Source organism: Phyllostomus discolor, chromosome 6 (genome assembly GCF_004126475.2).
Source record: "Phyllostomus discolor isolate MPI-MPIP mPhyDis1 chromosome 6, mPhyDis1.pri.v3, whole genome shotgun sequence".
Lineage (NCBI taxonomy): Eukaryota > Metazoa > Chordata > Mammalia > Chiroptera > Phyllostomidae > Phyllostomus > Phyllostomus discolor.
In genome coordinates this window covers 95,934,947-95,960,407 of record NC_040908.2, presented here as the reverse complement: position 1 = coordinate 95,960,407, position 25,461 = coordinate 95,934,947, and the positions used below count along the sequence as shown (strand labels likewise).

General features: G+C 33.9%; 1 protein-coding gene and 1 long non-coding RNA gene across 2 annotated transcripts in view; both read left to right on the top strand.

Annotated features, from left to right (window-relative positions):
* Positions 1-25,461, top strand: part of SESN3 (sestrin 3) — a 78,251-nt gene that overhangs the window by 21,635 nt on the left and 31,155 nt on the right. Inside the window, exons 2-3 of the mRNA XM_028516319.1 lie at positions 21,979-22,044; positions 24,883-25,080. Of these exons, the coding sequence (XP_028372120.1) occupies positions 21,979-22,044; positions 24,883-25,080 (264 nt within the window). The remainder of the gene's footprint in view (positions 1-21,978; positions 22,045-24,882; positions 25,081-25,461) is intronic.
* Positions 4,277-7,693, top strand: LOC118501222. The gene is made up of 2 exons (XR_004903837.1): positions 4,277-5,243; positions 5,277-7,693. It is a non-coding gene; the product is annotated as an uncharacterized LOC118501222 (long non-coding RNA).

The following is a 25,461-nucleotide window of genomic DNA, read 5'->3' as shown; positions in this document are numbered from 1 at the left end:
GAGGCTTTGAGGGTAAGGTATACCCTGTGGTTCCTGTGGGAAACTGTATTGGCTTGTTTGAATAATTCCATGGGCTGGTAAGGAAATGATACCTGCTACCTGAGGATACACAGGAATTTTACCTGGTTCTTCTGATGGGAAGGAGGGTTGTTTGGCCAGAGGGCTGCATTCAAATGAGGAGAGTGGGTGGGGAGGAGAACTTAGATATTTTGAGATGCTCCCAATTTTATCAGATGTCAAGGCAGCACATAATATTGGGTCTGAATTTTAGACTTTATACTACACTACCCTATGAGGTAGATAGTATTATTATCCCAATTTCATAGAGAAGATACCAGGTACACAAGTTAAATTGCTTACAACTATGATGACTACTCCCACAATTATTTTTTTGTTTGTTTTCGCTTGACCTAGATAGAAATTCCCAACATCCAGAAACACAAGGAAAACATACAGAAATTCAATGTTTTACTTCCATTTTGCCTCATAAATAGAAATAAGCTGCCCTATTGTTTATTACTAATTGTTAGACATTTTCATCCATGTGCTCTCATGATTTTATTTCATTTCCTTTAATAAGGCTATAAACTTTTTGACTAATAGAAATTTTGGTTGTTTAGTTGATTATAACCTTGCAATTTATAAACTTGATTTGTCATTATGGTTTTAAAAACATATACTAGGAAGTAATTGATGATTATCTGAGATATACTATTATTTCATTCTAATGTCAGAGCATCCCATTTTTAAAAAATAAAATTGGATATCTTTTTCTGTGAATTTGTTTTTCAAATAAAATGGAAATCTAATTATAAACGGCTTAAATTAACTTTTTGGTTTTTACTTTTTTTTAGTATGCCAAATTTTTGATATAAGGAAGATAAGGATTATGTATAATTATCATGAATTATATGACAATTAAAAACAGATTGTCCACAGTTTTTTCTCATTCTCTTCACCTTGCCAGTGAACTTTGTTGAAATAACTTTTTAAAAATAAGAACAATTTAACCTCTGTTTATTAAAAAGTCTTTTGTCTGATATATTGGCATCATTTATTTAATCTTCCTTTCTGTCTTTTTTTAAAAAATTGATTTTTAAAAGAGGAAGGGAGAGAGAAAGAGAAACATTGATTCTTTGTTGCACTTGTTTGTGCGTTTATTGGTTGATCCTTTTATGTGCTTTGACCTGGATAGAACCTGCAACCTTGGCATGTGGGGACAACGCTCTAAGCAGCCAAGCTACCTGGCTGTGTTGAAATGATAGTGTTAGAATGCAACATGCTGTCAGTTCTGCTATAACACTTCAGCAAATTTGTTCCATTTGCTGTATTAGGAAATAATTTAAGTATAATGTTTAATTTGCATTTGCTTATACACAGTTTCGTCCCCGAGAAATACTAGATGAATTCAGAAAACTGCACCTAGCCAATCTAAGCTGCCTAGGAATGTGCTAAAGACGAACATGTCCTTCAGATACCTGCCTTCTACCTCACTTAGTTCACCAGTGTATTATTAGCGCCATCCATCCACATCTAGTGTTAAAACTTTCCGTCCAATTTCAGATCATCCTCCCACTGCTTCATAACTCACAGGCTGCAGCCCTTTCAATACCCACTTGCACAGGCAACCTTCAGGTTTTTTGTAAGGTAATATGCCATATTTATTGTAATACATATGCATTTTTAACCATTTAACATGCATAAAACTTTGGTAACTTTTTTTTGTAAAATGCCTTTTGGTAAGTTTTTTTTTATTAGGTTCCTTTTTTAAAATGTAAAACTGATGCAGTTTCTAAAGTGCCCTTAGTCTCATTTTCCCCATAAGACCTTTGGTTTCGTTGTATGATTTTGCATAGTGTAGTGAATTTTTTTAGGGGCACATATGTTGTGTTATAGAACAATGACTATAATTGAAAAAGTTATCCTATTAGTAAATGTACTAATTATATATGTGATAAATTCAGTATAGAAATTCAGTGATTTTAAAATATAGCTAAATCACTACAGATCATAGATGTCTTTGACATGTGTCATCTGTGCGGGGACTATAGAGAACCGTCATGAATTTGTCATCTAAATTCACTTAAGTGCATTGTTGATTATTGTGAAGTTTTAAAAATGTATGGGGGAAAATTATGGGGAAAAGTAAATTATAAAAATGTGTAAAATAATGATCTTTAGTAAATTTATATGTATGCATATACAAACATATATGCTTCGAAAAACGTATTAGAAGGATGGTAACCACCAGGTTAAAAGTGGGAGATTTTTGTATGATAAAATTATAAAGATTTTTTTTCCAGTGTCGCAGGTTCGATTCCCAGTCAGGGTACATTCCTGGGTTGCAGGCCATGACCCCCAGCAACCGCACATTGATGTTTCTCTCTCTCTCCCCCTTCCCTCTCTAAAAATAAATAAATAAATAAAATCTTTTTTAAAAAAGTATTTTCATTAAAAAAAAAGAATTTTTTCCTTGTTATTTTCTTCATTTTCCACCTCGAGTGTATATTATTTTTGTAATCAGAAAATAAAGCTACATAGATGAAAAACGCACACAAGTGGGTGTGTGGGGGGATATAATACTAACAATAACTTAACTACATTTCTTAATGAAGCTTAGAAAAACAATCCAGAGTGGAGGGAAATTAGTAAATCTTGCCAGAAATTCTATCTAAATTTTGAAGATAGGCCTACTTTTCATTTTGTGTTCACTATATTCTTAACACAGTACTGTGTTTTATTCTTCATACTTTATCTTGTTTAATCCTCACATTTTATGAAATTGAGATGCCATCCCCACTATATGAAAAAATAAATTAGGCTTAAAGAAATTAAATATTTACCTGCTGTTTGGATGCTATATAGTATTCCCTGTTTAATGTATTACTTTTCTTTTCCCCTGGGAACGTGTGTCAGTAGTAAATGTTAACTTCAGTGCTTGTCAGTGAAATTAAGCTTATCAGTGAAATTATGCTGTCCCATAATAGTACTCTTATTTGATATTTTTATGTTTCCTCTAAGAAATCAAATACTAGCATTAACAAAATACAAAAGAAGTTACTGGCTATCTGCAACGTGGAAGTCTGTTGGTATGTTAAAAGTATTTTAAAATACTTGCCAAACTGAATTCTGATTAATCACATATGTCTATTCAAACTGTTATTTGAGTTAAGAGTGATGATTTTGTTGAGTTCACCTCTCTTGATCATAACAAAAAACCACTATTGGATCAGTCTTTAAGTCTTCTAAAAACTATCACTGGACTACTTTTATTGACTGGGAAATGTACCTTGTCAGGTGAACTTAATCCTTGGTTCTGGAACCACTCATATAATTGTGCTGAAAGAACTCAGAGTTGTCCCCACTGTAATACAGTCATCTTAGAGAAAAGATAGTTTGCAGTGCAATAAGGGAAACAAATTCTTTGCTATAGAAAGTAAAATTAGGCTTTGAAGGGTTAGTGACAAAAACTCATGGGGATGATCTATATAGCTTTCACCTTTGCTATTTGGTGCTTTTTGTGGGAACCTAGCTGCCATACTTAGAGGAAGCAAAATAGCCCGTGTGGAGAGAAGCAAGGCATCCCAATCAACAGCCAGCACCAAGTGCCAGCAATTGAGTGAGGAGTCCTGACCCAGCAGCCAACCCATATGCTCTCATAGCTGTATACATGTTTGGTATACTGATAATCATGCAGCTCTTCTTTTAGAAGAGAAAAGTGTATTTTTTTTTTAGAGATTGCATTCTAGTGAAGAAATTTGTATTTGAAGACCTGTTTGAATCCCTTAAAAAAGTTACTGAAAATTAAAATAATATATACAGGCCTAGTACTCCTTAATGCTGGTACTACTCCTTAATGCTGATGCTAAAATTCTATAATACATTTTTAATAGTAATATCTGAGAACAGTTAAGACCACACATTATTTTGTGAGGACTTTGAGGATTTTAGTACCGTTTTCATTATATTACTTTATAATATATATTGTAAAGGTTTTTAATTGTATAAAGATTAGTAACAAAGACTGCGCATTATTTACATAAAATAACTTATCATAATCCCTTGATTTATTTGGGGAGAAAAACTAGAGAAAGAAGAAAATCATTAAGTAACATAGATCCTTACAGGAAATGTTTGTTTTTAGAATATATCATTTTTTTATAACTGGATCATTTAAAGAGGACATAGAGTATAAAACATTGAAAAGAATCTTAGATATATTTAAAATTAAAGTAATTTTGTTATAAAAATATGTAAATTACACAATAGATGTCTGTAACATTGGTTATTTTTTAATTTTGGTTTTATAACATTATACCAAAAATTCAAAATCTAAGTTTATCAGTTTATTAATAGACGAAGTAAAATGGTTATTAAAAATGATACTTTAAACTAGTACAATTATGAGAAGGTAACTTTAAAGCATTTTGGTTATTTTGCTTCTAAAAACTTTGTACCAGCATTTAGACACTCAACACCATTTCACATTAACCAAAGAATGTTAATGTGAAAAGGACCCTGGAGATCATCTTTCTCAAATGAGAAAATTGATACTCTGAAACTGATAAAGGTCTCTCAGTGCTTGGGAAGGGAAAAGAACTCAGGTATTTTAGTACCCTTTTCATTATATCACTGTGCTTGTAACATTCAGTTACATTCATTCTATTGTTGTTTGAGGTATCTAATTTTAACAACTAGTATGTAAGCTCTGTTGTATAGCTTTTATACCTTCTATATTCTTGAATGAGCTCTTACAGGAGCTGGTCAATAATGAATAATTCAGTTAGTGCATACTGGTAGGTTGGTGTTTTCCTTGATTTGAGTGCATAGTTTTAACTTAGAATGTTCTGGTTCCCATTTTAATGCTTAAAAAATTAGTAACACTTAGATCATGTAAATGATCTTATTTGAATTAACTAGAAAACTGTGGATTTGGTATACTAATATTGAAGCCTAAAGTACAGGCTATTCTTAGTTAAAATAGAATGATAACAGAAAGGTGTATGAATAGCACCTGTATGTAAGCTAATCTGGACGATTGGAGGAACAATCAGGAGAATGACAAATTTAAAAGTCTTTGATTATTGGAAGATAATTACTTTCACAGATACTAATTGTAACATAATGATAGCTCTTTTTTCCAATCAAAAACCTACACTCTGAAATTTTGTTGCCAAAACAAATTAGAAACCTATAATGTTGTAATATAATTCTGTTCAGTTAAAATTGTGTGTGTGTTTTGTGTGTGTGTGCGTGTGTGTGTATGTGTGTGTAAGTAGGTCTAATATGGGTCCAGGATGCCCAGAAACAAAGTATTTAATATCATTAAATGTGTAATACACTCTATAATATATAGAATTGTTGTGTGATTAATCACCATTTATTGAGCACCTGATTTGACTTGATTATTAAGATGGAACAGTGCTTTTATAATAAAATTAATGAAAGTTAAAGGCATATAAAGATATGAGTAGATGTCTCGTCTTCTAGACAACTCACTGTAGATTTGAATGACCCAGTACAGATAATATAGGAACTGAATTGGGCCTTATGAGATTAATTAGCAACACTCTAATAAATATGATGAAGGGATGTGGCATTTCACATGGAGGTTCAAAGACCGAGGGACAAAGGCATGGAAATAGGCAAAGCAGTGTTTGGGAGTTGGCAGATCAGTGTAGCTGAGGTGAAGTGTTCATGTGGGAAGCCCTTAGAAAGCTGGAAACCCTTAGAAAGCTGTGTAAGAGCCAGAATGTGAAATCCTTACCTTCATGTTTCTACTGTCTTTTTTTTTCCATTGCTGGGAATAAAATGATATGCTAAAATGGGGTGGTGGAAATGGAAAAACATTTAGAATCACTGAAAGAAACTTTGTGAACAGGTGGTGAGATAACCTAGTATGAACTTATTAAATGTTAGCGTTATGTATAACCAGAGGTTTGTTTGGGTCTTTAAATGCAGATTAAAATAATTTAACACTTGACTCTTGCCAGGACTTTTAGCTCCCCGAAATCCTATATGCCTATACTATTCTATATTTCTTTCTGCCTTATGAACATACATCTCTGGATTATTACCATCAACCTAAATCCAGGCCGCCTCCTTCTCTTGATTTCTTGTATATCAGTTTGGTGTCATCATTATTCATTTATCCACTGATTCAATTCAGAATTCTGTGAGGCATCCTAGTCTTTTTCTCACTACTTCATCATTATATCCAGGCAGTCACTCAATTCTGTTTTTTTTCTCTCTCCTTAAACAGCTCTCAGCATAATTTCTTTTCATAATCCATACTATTTAGCTAACCCAACTCTATTCTTTCCAAGAAATTTTAGCAGCCTCCAAGAGGTTTTATTTCCCCCAGCTTCTCCCACCCCAGTTCATTTTCTAAGTGGTATCAGAAATATTTGCCTGTCTCTCTTAAGTGTAGTCCCTCCTTTGTTTGTTTGTTTTTTATGCCATTAACTGGTTGGGTCAGTTGTCCTAGAGAATATTTTATAATCTGGATATTTTTCTGTGCTTCCTCATGTTGTCATTTAACTTGTTCCTCTATTTCCTGTTAATTTGAAATTTGGGCTAAAAGCTTGATTAGGGTTGTTTTGGGTATATGGACATTTTCCGTATCCATTGTTTATAGCTGTATTCATGGGTTAGATTCCTAGAGGTAGGATTGCTGCATCAAAAATACAAAAGTCCTTTTTCTAGACATTGTCAGATTCCTATCCATAAGGGTTGTTTGATTTTATGCCTATGATTTTTGAGAGTGCTTGTTTGTTCCCCTACTTTCTGGTCAATAAACATGTGCCTAACTTGGATTTTGGCCCATCTGATGTATAAATTATAATATTTGCTTGGTTCTTTTTATGAGCAATTTCTTCTGTTAGTTGCCCATTCTTTTTTTGTTTTTTGATTTGGTTGTTTTGTTTTTTTTCCTTGATTTTTAGAAACTTCATGTATAATTGAGATGTTAAATTTTCACTTATATACCATTTTCTGTGTTAAATTGCACAAAAAAACACAGTTTGCTATTTTGCACAAATTTTACTTATGTATATTTATACCATGCAAATTTTTTTTAAATTGTGTATGGATAGTTGAATTACCAAATTTTTGTTGTTTCTGAAGTCATAATTAGGAAAGTTCCATTGATTTGTTATTCAGGTGTTGGCACAACTCTTAATTATAAAAATATTTTTTTATATAGTAGGACTAGCACCCCTCCTATATTGCTCTTCTTTTATAGGATTTTCTTGGTCATTCATGCTTGCTTAATGGATTGAAAGTTTATTTTACAAATAAGGAAATGAACTGTTCATAGGTGTTCTATGACCATGTAGTAATGACAAATACTAACAATAATTTTTCTTAAGGGTTTCTTTATATGAAGGTTAAATGTAGCAATCTTTTTGCAAGTGACTGAAACCATGTATAAGGATATATAATTAAAAAGAAGAAAGGTAAGGGTGTATTGGGAACATTTTTCTCAAATCAGCAGTTTCTAAAGTGTGGTCTGTGGATCACTACCATCTTAGCACAGGTCAAAGCAATGGCATCATATTGTAACAGTAATCACAATTTTCCTCACAACTCTGCATTCACAGTAAAATATGTCAGTTGGCAGTCAAGAATAGCCTTGATGAAACAATAAAAATTATACATTTTATTAAATCTTGATCATTTAACACATCTTTTTTAAAAAAATTGCATTTATTTATTTATTTAGAAAGAGGAAGGGAGGGAAAAAGAAAGGGAGAGAAACATCCATGTGCAATTGGTTACCTCTTGTATGCCCCCAACTGGGGACCTGGCCCACAACCCAGGCATGGGCCCTGACTGGGAACAGTAAAGGTGGCCCTTCAGTTCATAGGCTGGTGCTCAATCTGCTGAGCCACACTGGCCATGGCAACATTTAACTTTTTAATAGTCCATTTCAAAACAGAGAATATGCACAAAGCTCTTCACATGCCAAAGATATGACAGTAGTCTCAAGGAAAAGCAGCTGTGTGACTGAGTTGTGAGCCAAAATAGTCAGTTTTCATTGAACACCATATTTACATGAAAGAATGACTAAATGATAACTACAATTATTTAGACTTGGGTATTGGCTTTTTTGTAGACATTTTTACAGAAATGAAGAAAGCAATGCAAGCCTGTCAATTCAAGGAAAACAACTGATAGGATTTATTGTTAATGATAAACTGAGCTTTCAGGAGAAAAGAATTTTGCAAAACTGGTATCCTCTACTATGAGCTTGACCACTTCATACTTACAGATTTTTCTGATGTGATCAATGGTGGTATTAACAAATTTTAATTTTAATATTGTGTTAAATATGTCAACATTTGGAAACCATACAGAGCACAATGAGTCAGTTTTTTTTTGTCACCCCAAAACATTTTTTTCATTGCTTTTAGACACGAGGGTAAGGAGGGGGAGTGGAGAGAGAGAGAAACATCAATTGGTTGCCTTCTCCCATGAACCCCAAATGGGCATTGAACCCGCAATCTGGATATGTGCCCTGACAGGGAATCAAACCCATGGTCTTTTGATATGTGGGATGATGCTTCAACCAACTGAGCCACACTGGCCCGGGCAATGAGTCAGTATTTTATAAATGGTTAGCATTTAGAAAATGGTTAATGGACTAATGGTTCACATTACAGAATTATGCATGGATAAATGATCCATTCAAATCACAAGATAAGCCAATGGATTTTTTTTTTTAAAGATTGTGTTTATTTTTAGAGAGAGGGGAAAGGAGGGAGAAAGAGAGGGAGAGAAACGTGTGTAGTTGCCTTTCACACACCCTCTACTGGGAACTTGGCCTGCAACCCAGACATGTGCCCTGTCTGGGAATCGAACCAGCGACCCTTTGATTTCACAGGCTAGCACTCAATCCACTGAGCCACACCAGCCAGGGCAGGCCACTGGATTTTAAAATAACAGATTAAGAAGTTTTTTGATAATGGCTTCAGATTTCAGGTTGCAACAAGGTTTAAAATCTACTACTTGTCAAATTTTAGTTTAATATAAAAAAAGTCCCAAATTACCAGAATAGGTTATTAAAGTATCCTCCCTTTTCGAACCTCTTATCTTTATGAGAGTGGATTTTCTTCATGTTGTACAGTCACCACAACATACAGCAACAAATTGAATACAGAAGCAGATATTAAGACTCCAGGCCTGATGTTTGTACAAATGTGAAACAATGCTACTCTCTTTCAGTAAACTCTGTTGTTTTAGAAGTTGTAGTTTCCAAAAAATTTATTTGTGTAAACATATAATGGGTTTATTCTATTTTTATTTTTAAATGAGTTAATATTTTAAAATTTCCTTAATTTCTAATATAATTATTGATAGGTATTACTCACATAAAATTTGTTGGTGTCAACAGTCTCTAACAATATAAAAAGATATCCTGAGTACTGCTCAGGGAATATAGGTAATAATGTTGTACTAACTATGTATGGTGCCAGGTAGGTACTAGACTTATTAGGGGGATCACTTCATAAATTATATAAATGTCTAATTACTATGTTGTATACTTGAGACTAATATAATATCGAATGTCATCTATAATTAAAAATTTTAAATGTTTTAAGTAAAAATAAAAAGTAAAGAGATTCTGTTATCCAGAAATCTGTGAACCATTATTAAGTGAGCATAATTCAATAGTTTTATTTCTGGTTACAATATATTTTAAATTTACCTTAAACACAATTTTGTAGTCTTCTGTTTGTAGATGTGGGGCTGACAAAATAGAGCAGAGATGAAGTTAATGAGAATTCACCATACAGATCAGATCTGTTTTCTGTTCCAAGCAGAAATTAAAACACAACTGCTCTTTTCAAAAGTAGAAACAAAAACTTCTGTTTTTCTTTTAAATTTTATTAAAACTGGAGTTGAATATAATTCAGTGTAAAATCAAATGTACTTTAATTTGCTCAACTCCTGGAAGCTGTATGAAAGGTATTTCCTTAATTAAATAACATCATGAGTTCTTGTTATTTTTGACTACTCTGTGTATGAAAGTACTGGTTTTCAGTTGGCTAATATGCTTATGTTTTATAAATCTCCAGAAATCAACTGTATTTCATGTTTTTCCCTCTGATTCCTTTCAGCTGAGCAAGTGACCTGTATTTTGTTAGTCATTGTGTTTTTGAAAGACTTGGAACTATCTTGTCACTCTGTGCTTCATTAGAATAATTCAAGGCCTTCTGATTTTGTTAAAACCTATGTGGTAGATACTGAGTATAGAGGTTTGATTTAAAACTGTACTTACCCATCATATACCAAAGGAACTACATTCACAGCATTTTTTTTTGTTTCTTTAAAAGACTAGTAGCTATCAACCATATACTGAATAATATTAGAATGTTATAACTGTAATTATCTCTAATGGGAGTCTTATGTTCTAAAATTCCCAATTTTAATTTCTTTTAATCCAATTGGAACATTAATAGGTAAAGCTTTCTAAAAGTCAAGGTTTTTTATTATCATGTAATATAGAATTTTAAAAATTGTTTTTATAGAAGTAAAACTCTTCTTTAATACTTTTGTGGAACCTGGGGAGAGATCTTACAATTTGTGGTAAGAAAAAAAAAGTAGTATTGTCTGTATGTTAATAGAAAAGCACTGAGTTAGGTAGTTACTATAGACCTGCATTATGTTAGGTATAAAAACTTAGAATTCTTTCTTCATTTTCTTGGGCTTTAGCCCAAAGTAGTAATAGCATATTCAACAAATAAATTCTGTAGTTCTGCATCTCTAAAGTTTGCAACACTGAAAAGCTTATGTAGGAGCCATTGTTGCTGAAGATTAGTGTCACATTATGCATTGTTACTAGTGTTTCTAAGAAAATAGTATAAATTAGAGGAAATTGCAGGTATTGTTTCAACAACATAAGAAAATAAATGGGAAAAGTGAATGTCACATAGGGAACACAGGGGGTACAAGGAAGGTAGTGAATTGATGTCCACGACTGTATTTATTAGTTTAATGTATTGGGGTTTCTCAGTAAGAATACAGAGGACTGCCTGCCTCAGGTTCGCTTATCCTGATCAATAAAAAGTGATGGAAGAGCCTGTACCAGACTCCTGTCTATTTAATTAGTTCAACAAGTGAGTACCTATTTGCTTGTTGCTGTGCTATGTTACATCTATTGTGTTAGAAATCGATCCTGCCTTTTAAGGAGCCTATTTATGGTTCAAAAGAAGTTATAAAACAATGATATTTGTTAGTAGTTATAAGAAAGAGAAACAAGATATAATTGTGCATCTTAAGAGGAATTAGGTTTAAATTCATAGAAGAGCTTGGGAGTTGTAGGAGTGAATAGAGACCAAAGAAGTTGGTATTGGAGTTGGATCTTACAAGAAGGTTGGGTAGAATTTCAGTGAAGATAGATGGAAGGCAGAGACACAGAACAGATCTACCATACCATCAGTATAACTACTGATTTTCAGTTATAGGTGGATCTAACTTGATTCATTTATGCTACTCTGTGGCATTACATGGAATGTGGGAGAGAAAAGGTGTTCTTTGCTACTTGCCTCTGGATATACTGGACATGAACCTGAGTTTAGATTCACTTCCAGTTTAAAGGTTAGCTATTGTTAGTATGGTAATGGTGAAGTTTAGAGACTATCCTAGCCCACATTCTTAATATATCCACTTTTGTAGGTCTGTGTCATTCTGTGGTTGTACAGGGTACTTGCAGTCCTTTTGTTTTTGGAGGTTTGCTATTCCATAGTCAGTGTATAAATATAAGAACTTGTCTGCATGTTGAAAAAGTTCACCGTGTATTCTAATGAGTAAAAAAGGATTTTGTTGCTCTGGCTGAGGAGTTCAGTTGGTTGAAGTGTTGACCCAGTGCACCAAGGATGTGGGTTTGATCTCCAGTCAGGACACATACTAGAATCAACCAATAATTCATAAACAAGCAGAACAACAAATTGATGTCTGTCTGTCTGTTTCTCTCTCTCTCTCTCTCTCTCTGCCTCCCTCCCCCTTCCTCTCTCTGTAAAAATCAATAAATAATTCTTTTAAATATTTTAAAGATTTTATTCATCTATTTTTTAGAGGGAGGAGAAGGAAGAAAGCGAGTGAGAGAGAGAGAAACATCAATGTGTGGCTGTCTCTCGAGTGCCCCCCAACTGGGGACCTGGCCTGCAACCCAGGCATGTGCCCCGACTAGGAATCGAACCAGTGACCCTCTGGTTCCCAGGCCAACACTCAGTCCACTGAACCACACCAGCCAGGGCTAAATATTTTTTTTAAAGGGATGATTTTGTTACTAGCCAAGGGAAAGCTCGTTTAGAAACTCAGCTGTACTGCAATGCAGATTCAACTCTCTGCAGTATGGATGTACATTTTTAATTCTTTCAGTGCTGGACTAAGACCTATTCATATTTGCTTTCTTAATTGCATCTACTACAGAAAATAACTACTGCTGATTTCCACTAGAAACAGTGGTACTCATGGCTACTGTTTCCAGATTACTCAGTAATGTTTGTCTATCTTTAGACCCACAGTTGGTAAAACAAAATTTACCTAACAGTTTCTACCAAATGGCAGAGGAAGGTTTTTTGTTTTTTAATGAATGCTACTAAATCATGATATCTCATTTCTTGTACTCATTTTTTGAAAAGTGAAATAGATTAAAAATACTGTTAATGTAAAACTTAAATTGGACCAGAACTTTACCTCACACCGTACCCCATACTAAAGCTGAAATGCTCAAACATGAGCAAGGCACTATCTTTGTCCACCTGGAGCTGACAGCTTAAAAGGGAAAGAGGAGGTAAAAACATTGCTAAAATACAGTTGATAAATGCAATGCTTTTAGTGGAAATGTTTTGAGATTTCAAGTTAAAATTTTTAATCAGTATGTATTGTTGAAGAAGACTGAAATTTACACTATGAGTAACAAGATCTTTGCAACATTCCTCAGGTGACTCTACCCAGAGTGGAGCTGTTGCAGGAAGAACTTGATATCCTTGATTTTAATACCTTAGTGAAAGGATGTTAACTTCTGAAGTCACAAGCTCTTAGAATGAGTCAGGATTCCCCCACTGTGAAGGGGAATTTTGAGTGCCACGTCCTGTAGAGCCTGACTGGGCTCCTAATCGAAGTGGTTCTTTGCACCACTCTGACTCCAAGTAGTAGGAGAGATGTTGGTGCTATTTGAAATATTCTCATCCTTGGTGCTCTTGCCATTTTTCTGCTTCTAGATCTTTTCTCACCAAATGACCTTACACCTCATTGAGTTATGACAATACTATGAAGGTGAGTACATAATCTAGCACAAGAGAATTCACAATTCTGTGAAATAGTCTTTAGGCTATTTTGGGATGGTGAGAACATAATGTATATTCTGCATAATGACAGACATTTAAATTTGGGTTTACTGTATAATTACTAATCTCTTGGGTTAGCAAAAAAGTCCATTTAGTTTTTCCATAAAATAAAAGACACATTTTTCATTTTCACCAATAACTTTATTGATTTGGATATTTTGAGTATGTCAGCCATCTCTCCTGTGATATAAAGTTGATTATTCTCAATTGATGACGAGTTGATCACTGTCAACATCAACTGATCTATCTACCCAACCATGGAGCATCATCCAGTGAGATACCTCCAGGATGAAAGTTCACAAACCACTTTTGACACATTTGATCAGTCACAGCACCTTTTCCATACACTGTACAAATGCTTTTTTGTGTTTCAGTTGCAGCTTTACCTTTTTTGAAATAATAAGCATTATATGCCAAAATGTTGTGTATTTTCTTCCATCTTCGATATTAAAATGGCTACACAGAAATCCACCAATTTTTGTTTTTTTAATGAGTGGTCATATGACATCTGTCACAGTATAATTGAACAAAATTGTTTCAAATGAAGTTAAAGGAAACTAAGCAGTAGTAGAGCCATCTTCTGGAAAAAACTAAATGAACTTTTTAAGTAACCCAATACTATTATTAATCTAATTTAAAACCCAGTCTTATTTAAAAATAGAGTTGTTATCTCTGTGTTCCTTTCCATTTGCCCTTTCCCTAAAAAATATGTAATATCATCAATTTTTATGAACCTAGCCATTATTCCTGAGATTGACTGCCGAGGAATAAAGAGGTGGTATCAGCATTATTTCATAGTGTAGAGCCACCTGTCCGCCTCTGGCTCTTTTGCAGTAGTTTCTGCCAAAATGGAACATTTATAAGAATAGAAGGAGAGCCAACAACTGACATTTTACTAGTTGTATTGATAATTGCAGTTGGCTTAATTACGCTTCAAGATTTTGTTTGCGGTATGTGTTTGATATTTAAGATATTTTTTCATTGTAGTGCATTAAAATAGAATGTTGAAACTATTAAACTATCTTCTAAGGGTATATTTATAACTGGTGGAATAAATATGCTTAGTGAGGTCAAATTTCTGCTTTAGTAGAATTTTTGTAGAACATTTTTTAAAACTTTGCATCTGAAAAGTTAATTACATATATTATTTTCAATATTCTCAGATAAATTCATAAGCAGCTTTTATATTTTAATAAATGAAGTGCATTTTTTCATTTCTAAATGAAATAAACCAAAGACAAGTAAAAATTAAATGATTTTTTGAAGATTTTATTTATTTATTTTTAGAGAAATGGGAAGGGAGGGAGAAAGAGAGGGAGATAACAATGCTATGTGAGTGATACATCGACCAGTTGCCTCTCACATGCCCCCAACCGAAGACCTGGCCTGCATCCCAGGCACATGCCCTGACTGGGAATTGACCCAGCAACCCTTTGGTTCATAGGCTCGTGCTCAATCAAATGAACCATTCCAGCCAGGGCTAAATTAAATGATTTATTTGAAAGAATTTAGTAGCTTAAAATTCAGCTATTAAATCTTTTTGGCATTCAGCTTTTTTGGGTCAAGTAGTTTACCAATAATATCTAAAGACATAATTTAAAGAATACCTAACTTCTAAGCATCTTAATTTTATACTGGGATTAATTTATATAAAGTGATCTAGTAAATTTCTTAGCTGTTAAATGTCAAAATAAGCAAGTTTCTAAATGTAATTCATCTTTATTTTTTCAGTGTTTTGATTTCCAGCAGATGATTACTTAATATGCATAATCTCAACTGATGTATTTTAAGCATAACTTCTTTCAGCTATAATTTATCTGAAAAAATAAACTTTTCCTTATGGTAGCACTCTAGAGATCACAACCCTTGTAAAATAATCTCTTAGAACCCATAGAACTGACACATAAAAAGTACTGGTTCCTGTTTCATAACTATAGTTTTTTTCTTGATTGAAATTATGGGGTTTTATGGAAAAATTTAAATTCTGTGACTGTTTAAGCTTTTTAAAAATAAATCAAAATTACATTTACTATTTAAAAATAAAAATTTTTCCATACTTTTATTTTTTAACACTAGAGTCAACGTTTTAGAGAATATTTTCTTTATATTTAGTGATTTGAACATTATCAGCAAATTAAGACTCTGAAGAATGGTGTCATCTACAACTTGCCATTGTTAATTTGCTGGTTTTATTGGTTTTTCAGTTTTAACATCCACATCTATTTTTACACTTATGAAGTTACCTTAGTACGTGGTTATTATCCTTATGTTCACTCTTGAATTTTTAACCATTTTGTAGCTTTTGCATCATTATCCCAGTAGCTGGAATCAATGCTTTACCATAGAACAGGGGTGTCAGACTCATTTTCACCAGGGACCACATCTGCCTTGCGGTCACCTTCAAAGGACTGAATGTAATTTCAATTGCTTAACAGTTAAGGAAGTTACATTTACACAGTCCTAAATTTATTTTGGCCCTTTGAAGGCAACTGCAAGGCTGATGTGGCCCCTGATGAATATGAGTTTGACACCCCTGCCATAGAACCTTTGATAATGATAGAAAAATCCTAGATTTGCATTGTCCATCATGGTACCTACTAGCCACATGTGGCTGTTGCACACTTGAAATGTGACTAGTGCCATTGGAGCACTAAATTTTTAACTTCAATGTTAATCAACTTAAATTTAAATAGCCACCTGTGACTAGTGGCTACCATAATGGACTGGGCAGCTAAAAAATCTCAAGGGCTTGTTTGTTGGTTTTGGATTTTCATAGAAACAAAATAAGACTTACGGGTTTGCCATTGTACAAGATTCACTACTAATATGATCAGAGCCATTTGTTCCCAAAAATAAGAAATTAGCTGTATTTACATTGCAAGAGAGAAAAAGACAGCAATGTTGTTCTTCAAAATCAGTGCAGCTGCAGGTTATTTTCACTTACAGAACAACTCTTGAATTATTCTATCAGAGTAGCATTTGTTGAAAAACTACAGCGATTCTAGTTTGAGGTGTTTTATTTTACATTAAGGAAAATTGGCAGAAAAATAAAAATAAGACTTTATTTGTATTATGCTTTTTATTTTTTACATTTTTATGTATTGTCTTCTTAAAGCCTCCTAACGAGAGAAAGCCAAGACCTAGAATTGATACTGTTCTCAATTGTGAGGGGAAAAGATTTCTCAGCCTGAGAGAAACTCTTACAGTTGAAGGGTCTATTGAAAGGATAACAAAGAGATCTTTGGGAAAAGCAATGATAGGATGTGACAACTGTTTGAATGCAGATTCCTAGGATAAAGAGTCAAAGATAAGTGTAAATTGGAGCCAGGGTTACTAGTGTGTTTAGTGATTTTATAACTTGTAGAGGAAAGTGAGCAGGAGTGACTAGTTTGGGATAGCAGATTAGTTTGAAACATGTTGATTTGAAGGTGCTAATACTACAAACAGATGGTATCACAGGCAGTTCCAAATGCCCAAAGCCAGTCTGAAGGGCTAAAAAGTACTACCTCCTAGATAGATGTAAAAGATGCAGGAGTCAGTTGTTTGGTTTGTTCATTTTCACATCGTATGCCCTGTTTTCTACTTTACTTCCTCTACTCTTTTCCTCAATAGTGACTGTTGGTAGCATTTTGTTTGTGTCACGAAGATGAAACCATGGAAGAAATACTCACTTGAGAGAGGTGTATTGGGTGGTTCAGGGTTATGGAAGCCTAGCAAGGGGAGCTCTTGCACTGAAAGAGGCTGATCTGAATTGTGCAGGGAAGCTCGTGATTACATAGGGAGCATCTCAGCTGGGATCTGAAGAGTGTGCTTACACAAAAAGCAGAAAGTAGTGGTTGTCGAGGGTAAGGGAAATGAGAAGTTGTTCAATGGTATAACTTTGCCATTAGGAAAATGAAAGTCCTACACATTCTGTACAACATTGTGTTTATAGTTAAGAATACTGTATTGTACACTAAATTGTTAAGAGGGTAGATCTCATGTGTTTTTTTACCATAATTTTTAAGGGGGGAGAGAAAAAATTTATTGATATGTTTCTGGAGACTTTAATGTGAGCAGAAATAGAGAAGGATTCTTTGGAACTGATTTTTTCTTTTCCTGCATTGCCGCTATCTGTATTCACTCTTAATTTGGCTAAGAGGATTTCTGCAATTATGCTTGGTTATGGGATTGAGGAGGAGTAACTATCAAAGCAATAACTCTGCAGAACAGTCATTTAACATTTCAGAAAGGCATTAAAATGCTTGAAATGTAATTTTTTAAAAAAATCAAATGAATCTAGAGCAGCACTGTGGTAGAACCTCCTGTGGTGGCAGGTGGAAATGTCTGCACTCTCCTGTAGGTAGCCACAGCCACATATGGCTGTTGAGCACTTGAATTGTGACTAGCATGATTGAGAAGCTTCATTTTTAAATTTATTTAATTTTAATAAATTTAAATTTAGTCACATGTGGCTACATGAAGTAGGAATTCAGTCCTAAGCATTTTGGATTTGAAATAAAAGCCAAGGAAATGTATCACTATTATAGGAAGCCAGAACTTCAGCTTATAGTTTTAAAGTGAATCTTTTGGTTATGATGCAGTCCTACTTCTTTTGTATTTGATCTTGTCAACTTTAAATACATAGAAGGATAGAAAGTAAGTGGAGGAAAAAAACTTTCGGTAAAGTTTACAGTAGAATTTATGAGTTGCTTTGATAATTTTTAATATTTTGCATTTCACCTTTATGTAACTACTTGAAGCACCCAGCTGAAGACAATAATAGAATCCTCACCAGAAAAGGTGGCTGATCATTAAGTAGTGATGCAACTGAGGAAGGATACATGACGATGAAACTTAAAAATGATGTTAGTTTTTCCTTGTCTTCATTGTCTAAACAGCCCTTAGGCCACATCATCTCTTCTGGGCCATTGCAGTAACTTCCCAGCTGGTGTGTGTTTGTGTATCTCAGGCCCAGGGGTTACATCACTCCCAGAATTGTATTAACTGAAAACAGATCTCAGCCACAGATCCATTTAAGAAATTTTACCTCAAATTAGTATATAGTAAGAAATTTCACACATTTTTGGATGCTGTTTTTCACTTTTGGAGTTCATGGGTTAAGTGGATATTTGTTCAGCTGATGGAAACAAAATTGGTAAAACATTTTTGTTAGCATATTATCAAAAAAACCTTTAAAGATAGGTATAACCTAAACCCCAGTAAAATCACATCTGGGAATCTTCCTAAAGTAACTAACCTAAATACCACAAAATATATCCCCTAAATCTCTATACAAAGATATTCAGCACAGAATTATTTATAATAGTGAAAACTATATACAACTTTAATGTTCAATAGTCAGAAAATAGCCAAGTAAATTGTAATGGCTAAAATGATACTTTCCCACATCACTTTTTGTATACATCTACTCTGGAATACATCATAGGCTATATACAGTGACTTATATGCAGTTCTGCTAGTCCGGCTCTTTGTATCTTCAGCGTGCCGCGTACAGTGTAAATGTTTAATAAATGTTTGCTGAATAAATGAATGTTGACACAAATGAAATTGAGTTTCAGTTGCTTATCAGTTGGTTGAAACTAAGAGATGTTACATTCTTTTAAGTGCAGTGATACACAGTTCATTCTGTAATGAAAATGTATTTCAGATATAAACATCTCCTATTCCAGAAAGTATTTTGGTAAGTAACATAACAGTTCCAGCCATTTAAAAGTAAATTCAGTTGATAAATATATCAAATAGTGATTTTTATAAACAAATAATCTTAGTAATCATTCTACATCTCCAGATTTCCTTTGTACACTTTTATTTTTCTCTCCCTATATTTTCTATTAACTTTATGTATTTTCATAAATATAATTAAAAGATCCCATTTATCCCCATATTGACATTTTTTTCTTCAAACCTATGATTTGTCCTCACAGTCATTCACTCTGCTTTGTTCATTTGAAATGATCAGTTATAAAGGGGTTGCTTTTCAGACAATAGTGTATTAGGCTATATTAAATAGAGTATTTGAAATTTTACTTTCTATAACTTACAGAGAACAGCAAAGAGAAAGAAATCTGTTATTTTCTTTTAAATTATTTTTCTTGGTAAATAGAGATTCATAGTTGATGTCGGCAAGAAATACCAATATTAGAAATTTGGAATTTCTGTTATTTTTACATGGAGTCCTCTAGTGTGCTTTACCACTAAATTGAGATATATTTGTCATCACCTTATAAATATAACCCAGATGTCTAGTTCTTTCTGAAAACTTACCAGTTTAAGATTACCATTATTTAATATATTTATTTCCATAGAACCCTGAAAATAAATGGTGATTTTGTGCCAAGTGCATAAGGGCAGGGACCATACCTGTTTTTTTATGGTATATCCACAGTGTCTATCAGCGATCTGATTAGGCTATCAAAAAATCATTGAATTGCCTACCTGCCTACTTTTACCAATTTGTGACTGCCTCCTAATAAGGTAAGGGGCTTAAGCAACTATTTGCGTTTGGTAGGCTGTTTGTAAGGAACAAAAGGACTCAGTTACTTTGTGCAGAGAAAAAGAAGAATGAGGTAAGGAGGAAGGGAGAGAGAAGAGAGCCATGATTAGCTTCTACTTCAGTGAATCTATAGAAACTCTAGTGGTTTTCCCTGAGAAGCAGGCATCTGTTGATTCTTATTCTGGTGCTTCATTATTTTCTCTTCGCTTCTCCCTCTGAGTGCTATTTTCTCTTTCTCTGTTGGGTTACATTACTTTAATACAATCTTAGTACTCCTGTGTTACTTCTAGTATTCTAGAATCTTCCTGGTTCAGCCAATTACTCTCAACTCGACTTAGGCAGAACTTACTCATCAGGGAATCTATGGGCTGCAGACTAGCTTCTATATTTATTGGTCTAGACCAATTTTCAACCAGTGTGCCACAAGACGTTTTTAAACCATGAAATACCTGACTATTTAGTCAGAGGCATGGACCTCTTTTCTTTTAGACTGTCAAATAAAATGACAGCAGCCAACAATAGTAGTCATCAGTGTGAATGAATCAAAATTATACTTTTTTTGGAGATGAGCAAAAAACAAAACAAAACATTTTTTTTGGTGTGCTGCAGAATTTTAGTAATTAGTTTATGTGTACCATGAGATGAAAGGGTTGAAAATCACTGGTCTAGTCAGCTGTGGCCAGGAGACAAAGTCATGTGGAAGCTGTATTGCCATCCTCAGATGAGGAAACCACCTAGAGCTACCTCCTCAGTTTAGAAGCTTCCTGAGGTGGGCTTGGTAGCACCTAAAGCTTAATATACTCACTTCCAGTAGACATCTGTTCTCGTGCTCTTTAATTTCCCACTCAGTGTTTAGGATCTTTATAAGCCATGGCATAGTCTCCATTTTTATGTTATGGTTTTGGCGGGCTTTTTTACAACTTTAAAATATTACTTCTATTATAGAAAATTAAGTGACTATTTCTCCTATCTCTTCTTCATGCTAAGAAGGACTTCAGAGCCAAAGAGCCTCATTTTGACTATTTCTGTTTAACATGCCTACGGAGAAGGGAGTGACTCCCTGATTGGGATTTTAAGGCTTACAGATAATCACACTTAAATGAGGACACCAAAATATTCTTTTTAACTTACTGATTTTAGAGAGAGGAAAGGAGAAACATTGATTTGTTGTCCCAGTTATTGATGCATTCATTGGTTGATTCGTGTATGTCCCCTGACCGGGGATCAAACCTTCAACCTTAGCATAATGGGATGACACTATAACCAACTTAGCTATCCGGCCAGGGCTCAAAATATTTTTTAATCAAAAAAATGTATAACAGCCCTGGCTGGTGTGGCTCAGTGGATTGAGTGCAGGCCTGAAAACCAAAGGGTTGATGGTTTAATTCCCAGTCAGGGCACATGCCTGGGTTGTAGGCTGGGTCCCAAGTGGGGGGCATGCATGAAGCAACCACACATTGATGTTTCTATCCTCCTTCTCCTTCCCATCCTCTCTCTGTAAAAGTAAATAAATAAAATATTTTTTAAAATTCGTAACAAAAAATAACAGATTAACATACTATTGGCAATGTACCAGTTAATACTAAATAGAATAGCAAGTGTAACAATAAACATTATTGCATTCTCCCATTTCTTAAATTAACCTCTACTTCTCCAAGTTTTACATTTTTCTTAAAGCTTCAAAACTTCAATATAATTATCCTATTTTATTTTATTTTTAATAAAGATCAGGTTATTGCTTTGGGAAGTTTGTCTGTAATTTGATTCTTTGAAATTACCTTTAGCTTTCAATTTGAGGTATACTATTAGTATACTGTTACAGGATTTTACTATGGAGGTTTGTAGTTTTTAGTCATGTCAACTATAGGCTAAAAATCCACGGTGCTGTAGAGAATGACTGAGGAAGTGACATTTCAGGAGCCTACTGTGCTCTCAGCACTGTGGTCGAGGTTGCCCCATTATCTTATTCATACAGTGGCTCTATGGGTTTTCCTCTATCTGAGACCTAACACTTACTCTGACTTTACATAATTTATTTATTTTAGTACCTTAGCAATACATTTGCACCAGTTTAACTTTTTCTTAGAAAGTCATCATTAATACATAAAACTTTTCTTTTAAAAACAGGATAAAAAAATCAGAGTGTCTCAACCCTTGACAAGAGGACCAAGTGCCTTTATTCCAGAGAAGGAAGTAAGTTTATCTGTCTTACAATACATAGAGTGGTAAATAATTATATCAAAGAATGTTTTTATTTTTAATATGGAAATAAACATGTTTTGCTTTTATTTCTTATTTATGTGTCAGAAAACCACAGAGATATTTTCTTTTCAACTTCACTAAAAAGACTGTGTAATAATCTGCCTAAAATACTGTGCTACAAGATAAGAAACATATCAATTTTAGCATATTTGGTTTCAAATATAATTTTTCTGAGCAAAGCTCCAAACAGTAATAAAATTTAATATTAATCTGAAGGTTGTAGTTTTTAAAATGACCACCGTTTCATGGTGATTATAGGTTATTAAATGTTAAGATACTTTGGAATGAGTTTCCCAACTAAACCTGTTGTTTCCTTATTAAACCTGTTATTAAACAAAACATGGTATTACATCACTAGTGGTTATTCTTTTCATTTGGTTTTAAGTCTTAATTGCACAGAATATTATAGAATCTCTGTTACAGTCCGTACCCTTGTTGAGGGTGGGGAGTCTAGGTAGTGAATGCAAGAAAGGTTGTAAAATGACTCAAAGGAGATTAAAATCAGTACAAGATTTGTGCCTGTCATGTGAGTGTGCATCTCTATGAGGGTTACAGCAAGGTGCAGGACCTTCTAGACTCCTAGATGCCTCTCCAGGTATACCTGGGCTAAGAAAAGTTGAGAACCACTAATTAGGAATTTTTCTTTTCTTCAAGGAGTTATTAACTCATACCGTTATATATGCTGATTTCACAACATATTGCCAGAATAGTATTTTTTATCTTAAAGCACCAACATTATCCCCATATTGTTCTGAAATTAGTCAACACATATTTATAGAACAACTGTTATGTGCCAGGTATCGTCTTAGAAGAAGGGATGAGTAGAATTCAAATAATACATTCCAGGTCATTGCCAAAGTCAGCAGTTCCTTGACCTTCATTTCACTTTTTTTGTGACCTTATAATTTAAATGAAAATACCCCATGAAAGTTAGCAGTAATGTTTTGGAGTTCAGTGACTGTAGCTGATCTAGGTGGTGACCGTGCAGTAGGCACCTATTAGGCTATGCGAGGGCCTATTTCCCTCACACAGCATAGGGGCTGTATATATATGTACACATGTGCACACAGCACACACATAGGGTCTGGCACAAATAATGCCCCCTTTTTAAAATTACAAAATCTTTTATTACAAAATCATAGGCATGTAATTCTGTAACATAACAATATCACACTCAAGCATACCATATGCCATTTTGGGTGAAATGTTCAAATTAAAACTATGAATTATTACATGCATATTATTACCCTACCATTCACACTTGAGCAGACATTACTTCTGCTGGAACCTGTATATAGTTATATATATAAAAGATTCCTGATACAATCATTTTCATAGTATATATTTGAAAATAATCTGATTTGCTGAAGCCATCACCGTTTTCAGGATCTCTTGTATCATATGAATCATTTATTAATGTATGTTAGGCATCAGTTAACAGAAGAAACTTCTACTGGGGAAGACAAGTAAAAACAACAGATATCCTATCCCTAATTATATGTAGTTTATTTAGATCCTATTATGTTTTTAACAATCTTGACCCCCCCCCCATTGACAAAATGGGGGAAATGTGTAAAGGAACATGTATCTATCTGGTATTATAGTGAGCTAGAGTAAAATTGCTCTTTTATACCATTGTAATTAACATTTCCTTACAGTTTACATTTTTCAAATACTATATTTTCTTTGGGATTAAATTTTTCTCAGTCATTAATGCCTTTTGGGTAACTTATTTTAAGAAGAGCCTGTGGAGCCAGCCCTGCAGTTAACAGAAGTTTCTTACTAACAGTGTGGGTCCTTGGAAAGACCGTTTTGTCTGGCCTTCAGGAGTTCTGAATTCTAAATCAGGCTGTGAAATAACTAGGTGCATGAGCTTGCATTTAATCTTGGGTGTAATATAAGGAATACATTCTTCTAAAGTCTAGAACTCTAAAATGTCAATAAATAATGAACCAGTACTAGAAATGTGCATCTCATATCTATTCGTTCCCACAGAACTGGGTCCTTCTACAAGGTGCTAATAAGCTGTTTACACCGTTCGAGCCAGTTTTTGGTGTGATGCCCAAGCTGTCATTTTGTATGAAATTATATATAAATAACCTATTTTTGAGTAAGCTCTGTTGGTTCCCTAGAATGGAAGATGTCCATTTTAATAACTTTTATCTTTTTTCCCTAATTAACATAATAGTCTCAAAATAGAAATGACAGTACTCTAGTGTTACTGATTTTTAAATTAACACTTTCCTATAAACTATCATATTTGCCTTTGTCCCTAAAAAGACTTCAGAAGGCCTCTTTTTAATATTGAATAACAAAAACAAGCAAAAGATGAGACTGAAAATATTTGTTTAAAGATACTATGATTAAACATCTGCATAGGCTTTTGAGATAAAATTACAAATGTATGTAATTGAATGCCACGCTTTTGCCTCACCACAAATTGGTTCGACAGTGGCCGTGCAAGTGAGCCCTGGAAAATTTGCCTTATGTTCCTGGCAAAGCAGATGGAAGCTTTCCCCTCCAGTTTCATAGCTGTGTGTATAATATTTGATAATTTGACATTTGTTGTTTAATAAATTATAGTACCAGAGCCAAAAATGAGTGGTGCTTTCTTTTTTACTCCTGTTTCCCATATGAGCAACTGTAATTCCAGTGTCTGTTAATATCAAAAGAACATTTCACATGCCTCAAAAGTGGCATAAGTTATGTAAACCAAGGATATGTTTACTTCTCAATAATTAATCTTGTTTTGGGTTTTTTGGTTGTAAGGTTATCCAAGCAAACACAGTGGATGAACGTACTAACTTTCTTGTGGAAGAATACTCTACATCCGGTCGTCTGGACAACATCACCCAGGTCATGAGTCTGCACACTCAGTACCTAGAGTCCTTCCTGCGGAGCCAGTTCTACATGCTGCGCATGGACGGCCCCCTTCCTCTATCACACAGGCACTACATCGCAATAATGGTGACTCCACGCTCACTTGTTCCTTCTTCCTCCTATTGTTGTGTTTGTGGGTGTGTAGAGCTCGGTATAATTTTAAGGACCTAAAAATTCAAGAATTCTGTGACTTTTTGGATACCAGATCACTTGAGTACATCCTGAATGCTTTAAGCCATTTAATGTATGGAAAATTTCTCATTTAATTTTTACTAAAATCATTTTCCATATTTAATCTTTTGTGATTAAAAGATGCTTATAGGGGGCCAAGGTAATATCCCACAGGTTTTGTTTTTACTTTTAATGTCTTGCTTTTATTATTAAAAAGTATGTGATATTTTATTTAGTATTTTATACATGAAAATAATTACTACTTTGGTTAAAGTATCATTCAGCACCAGTGGAGAC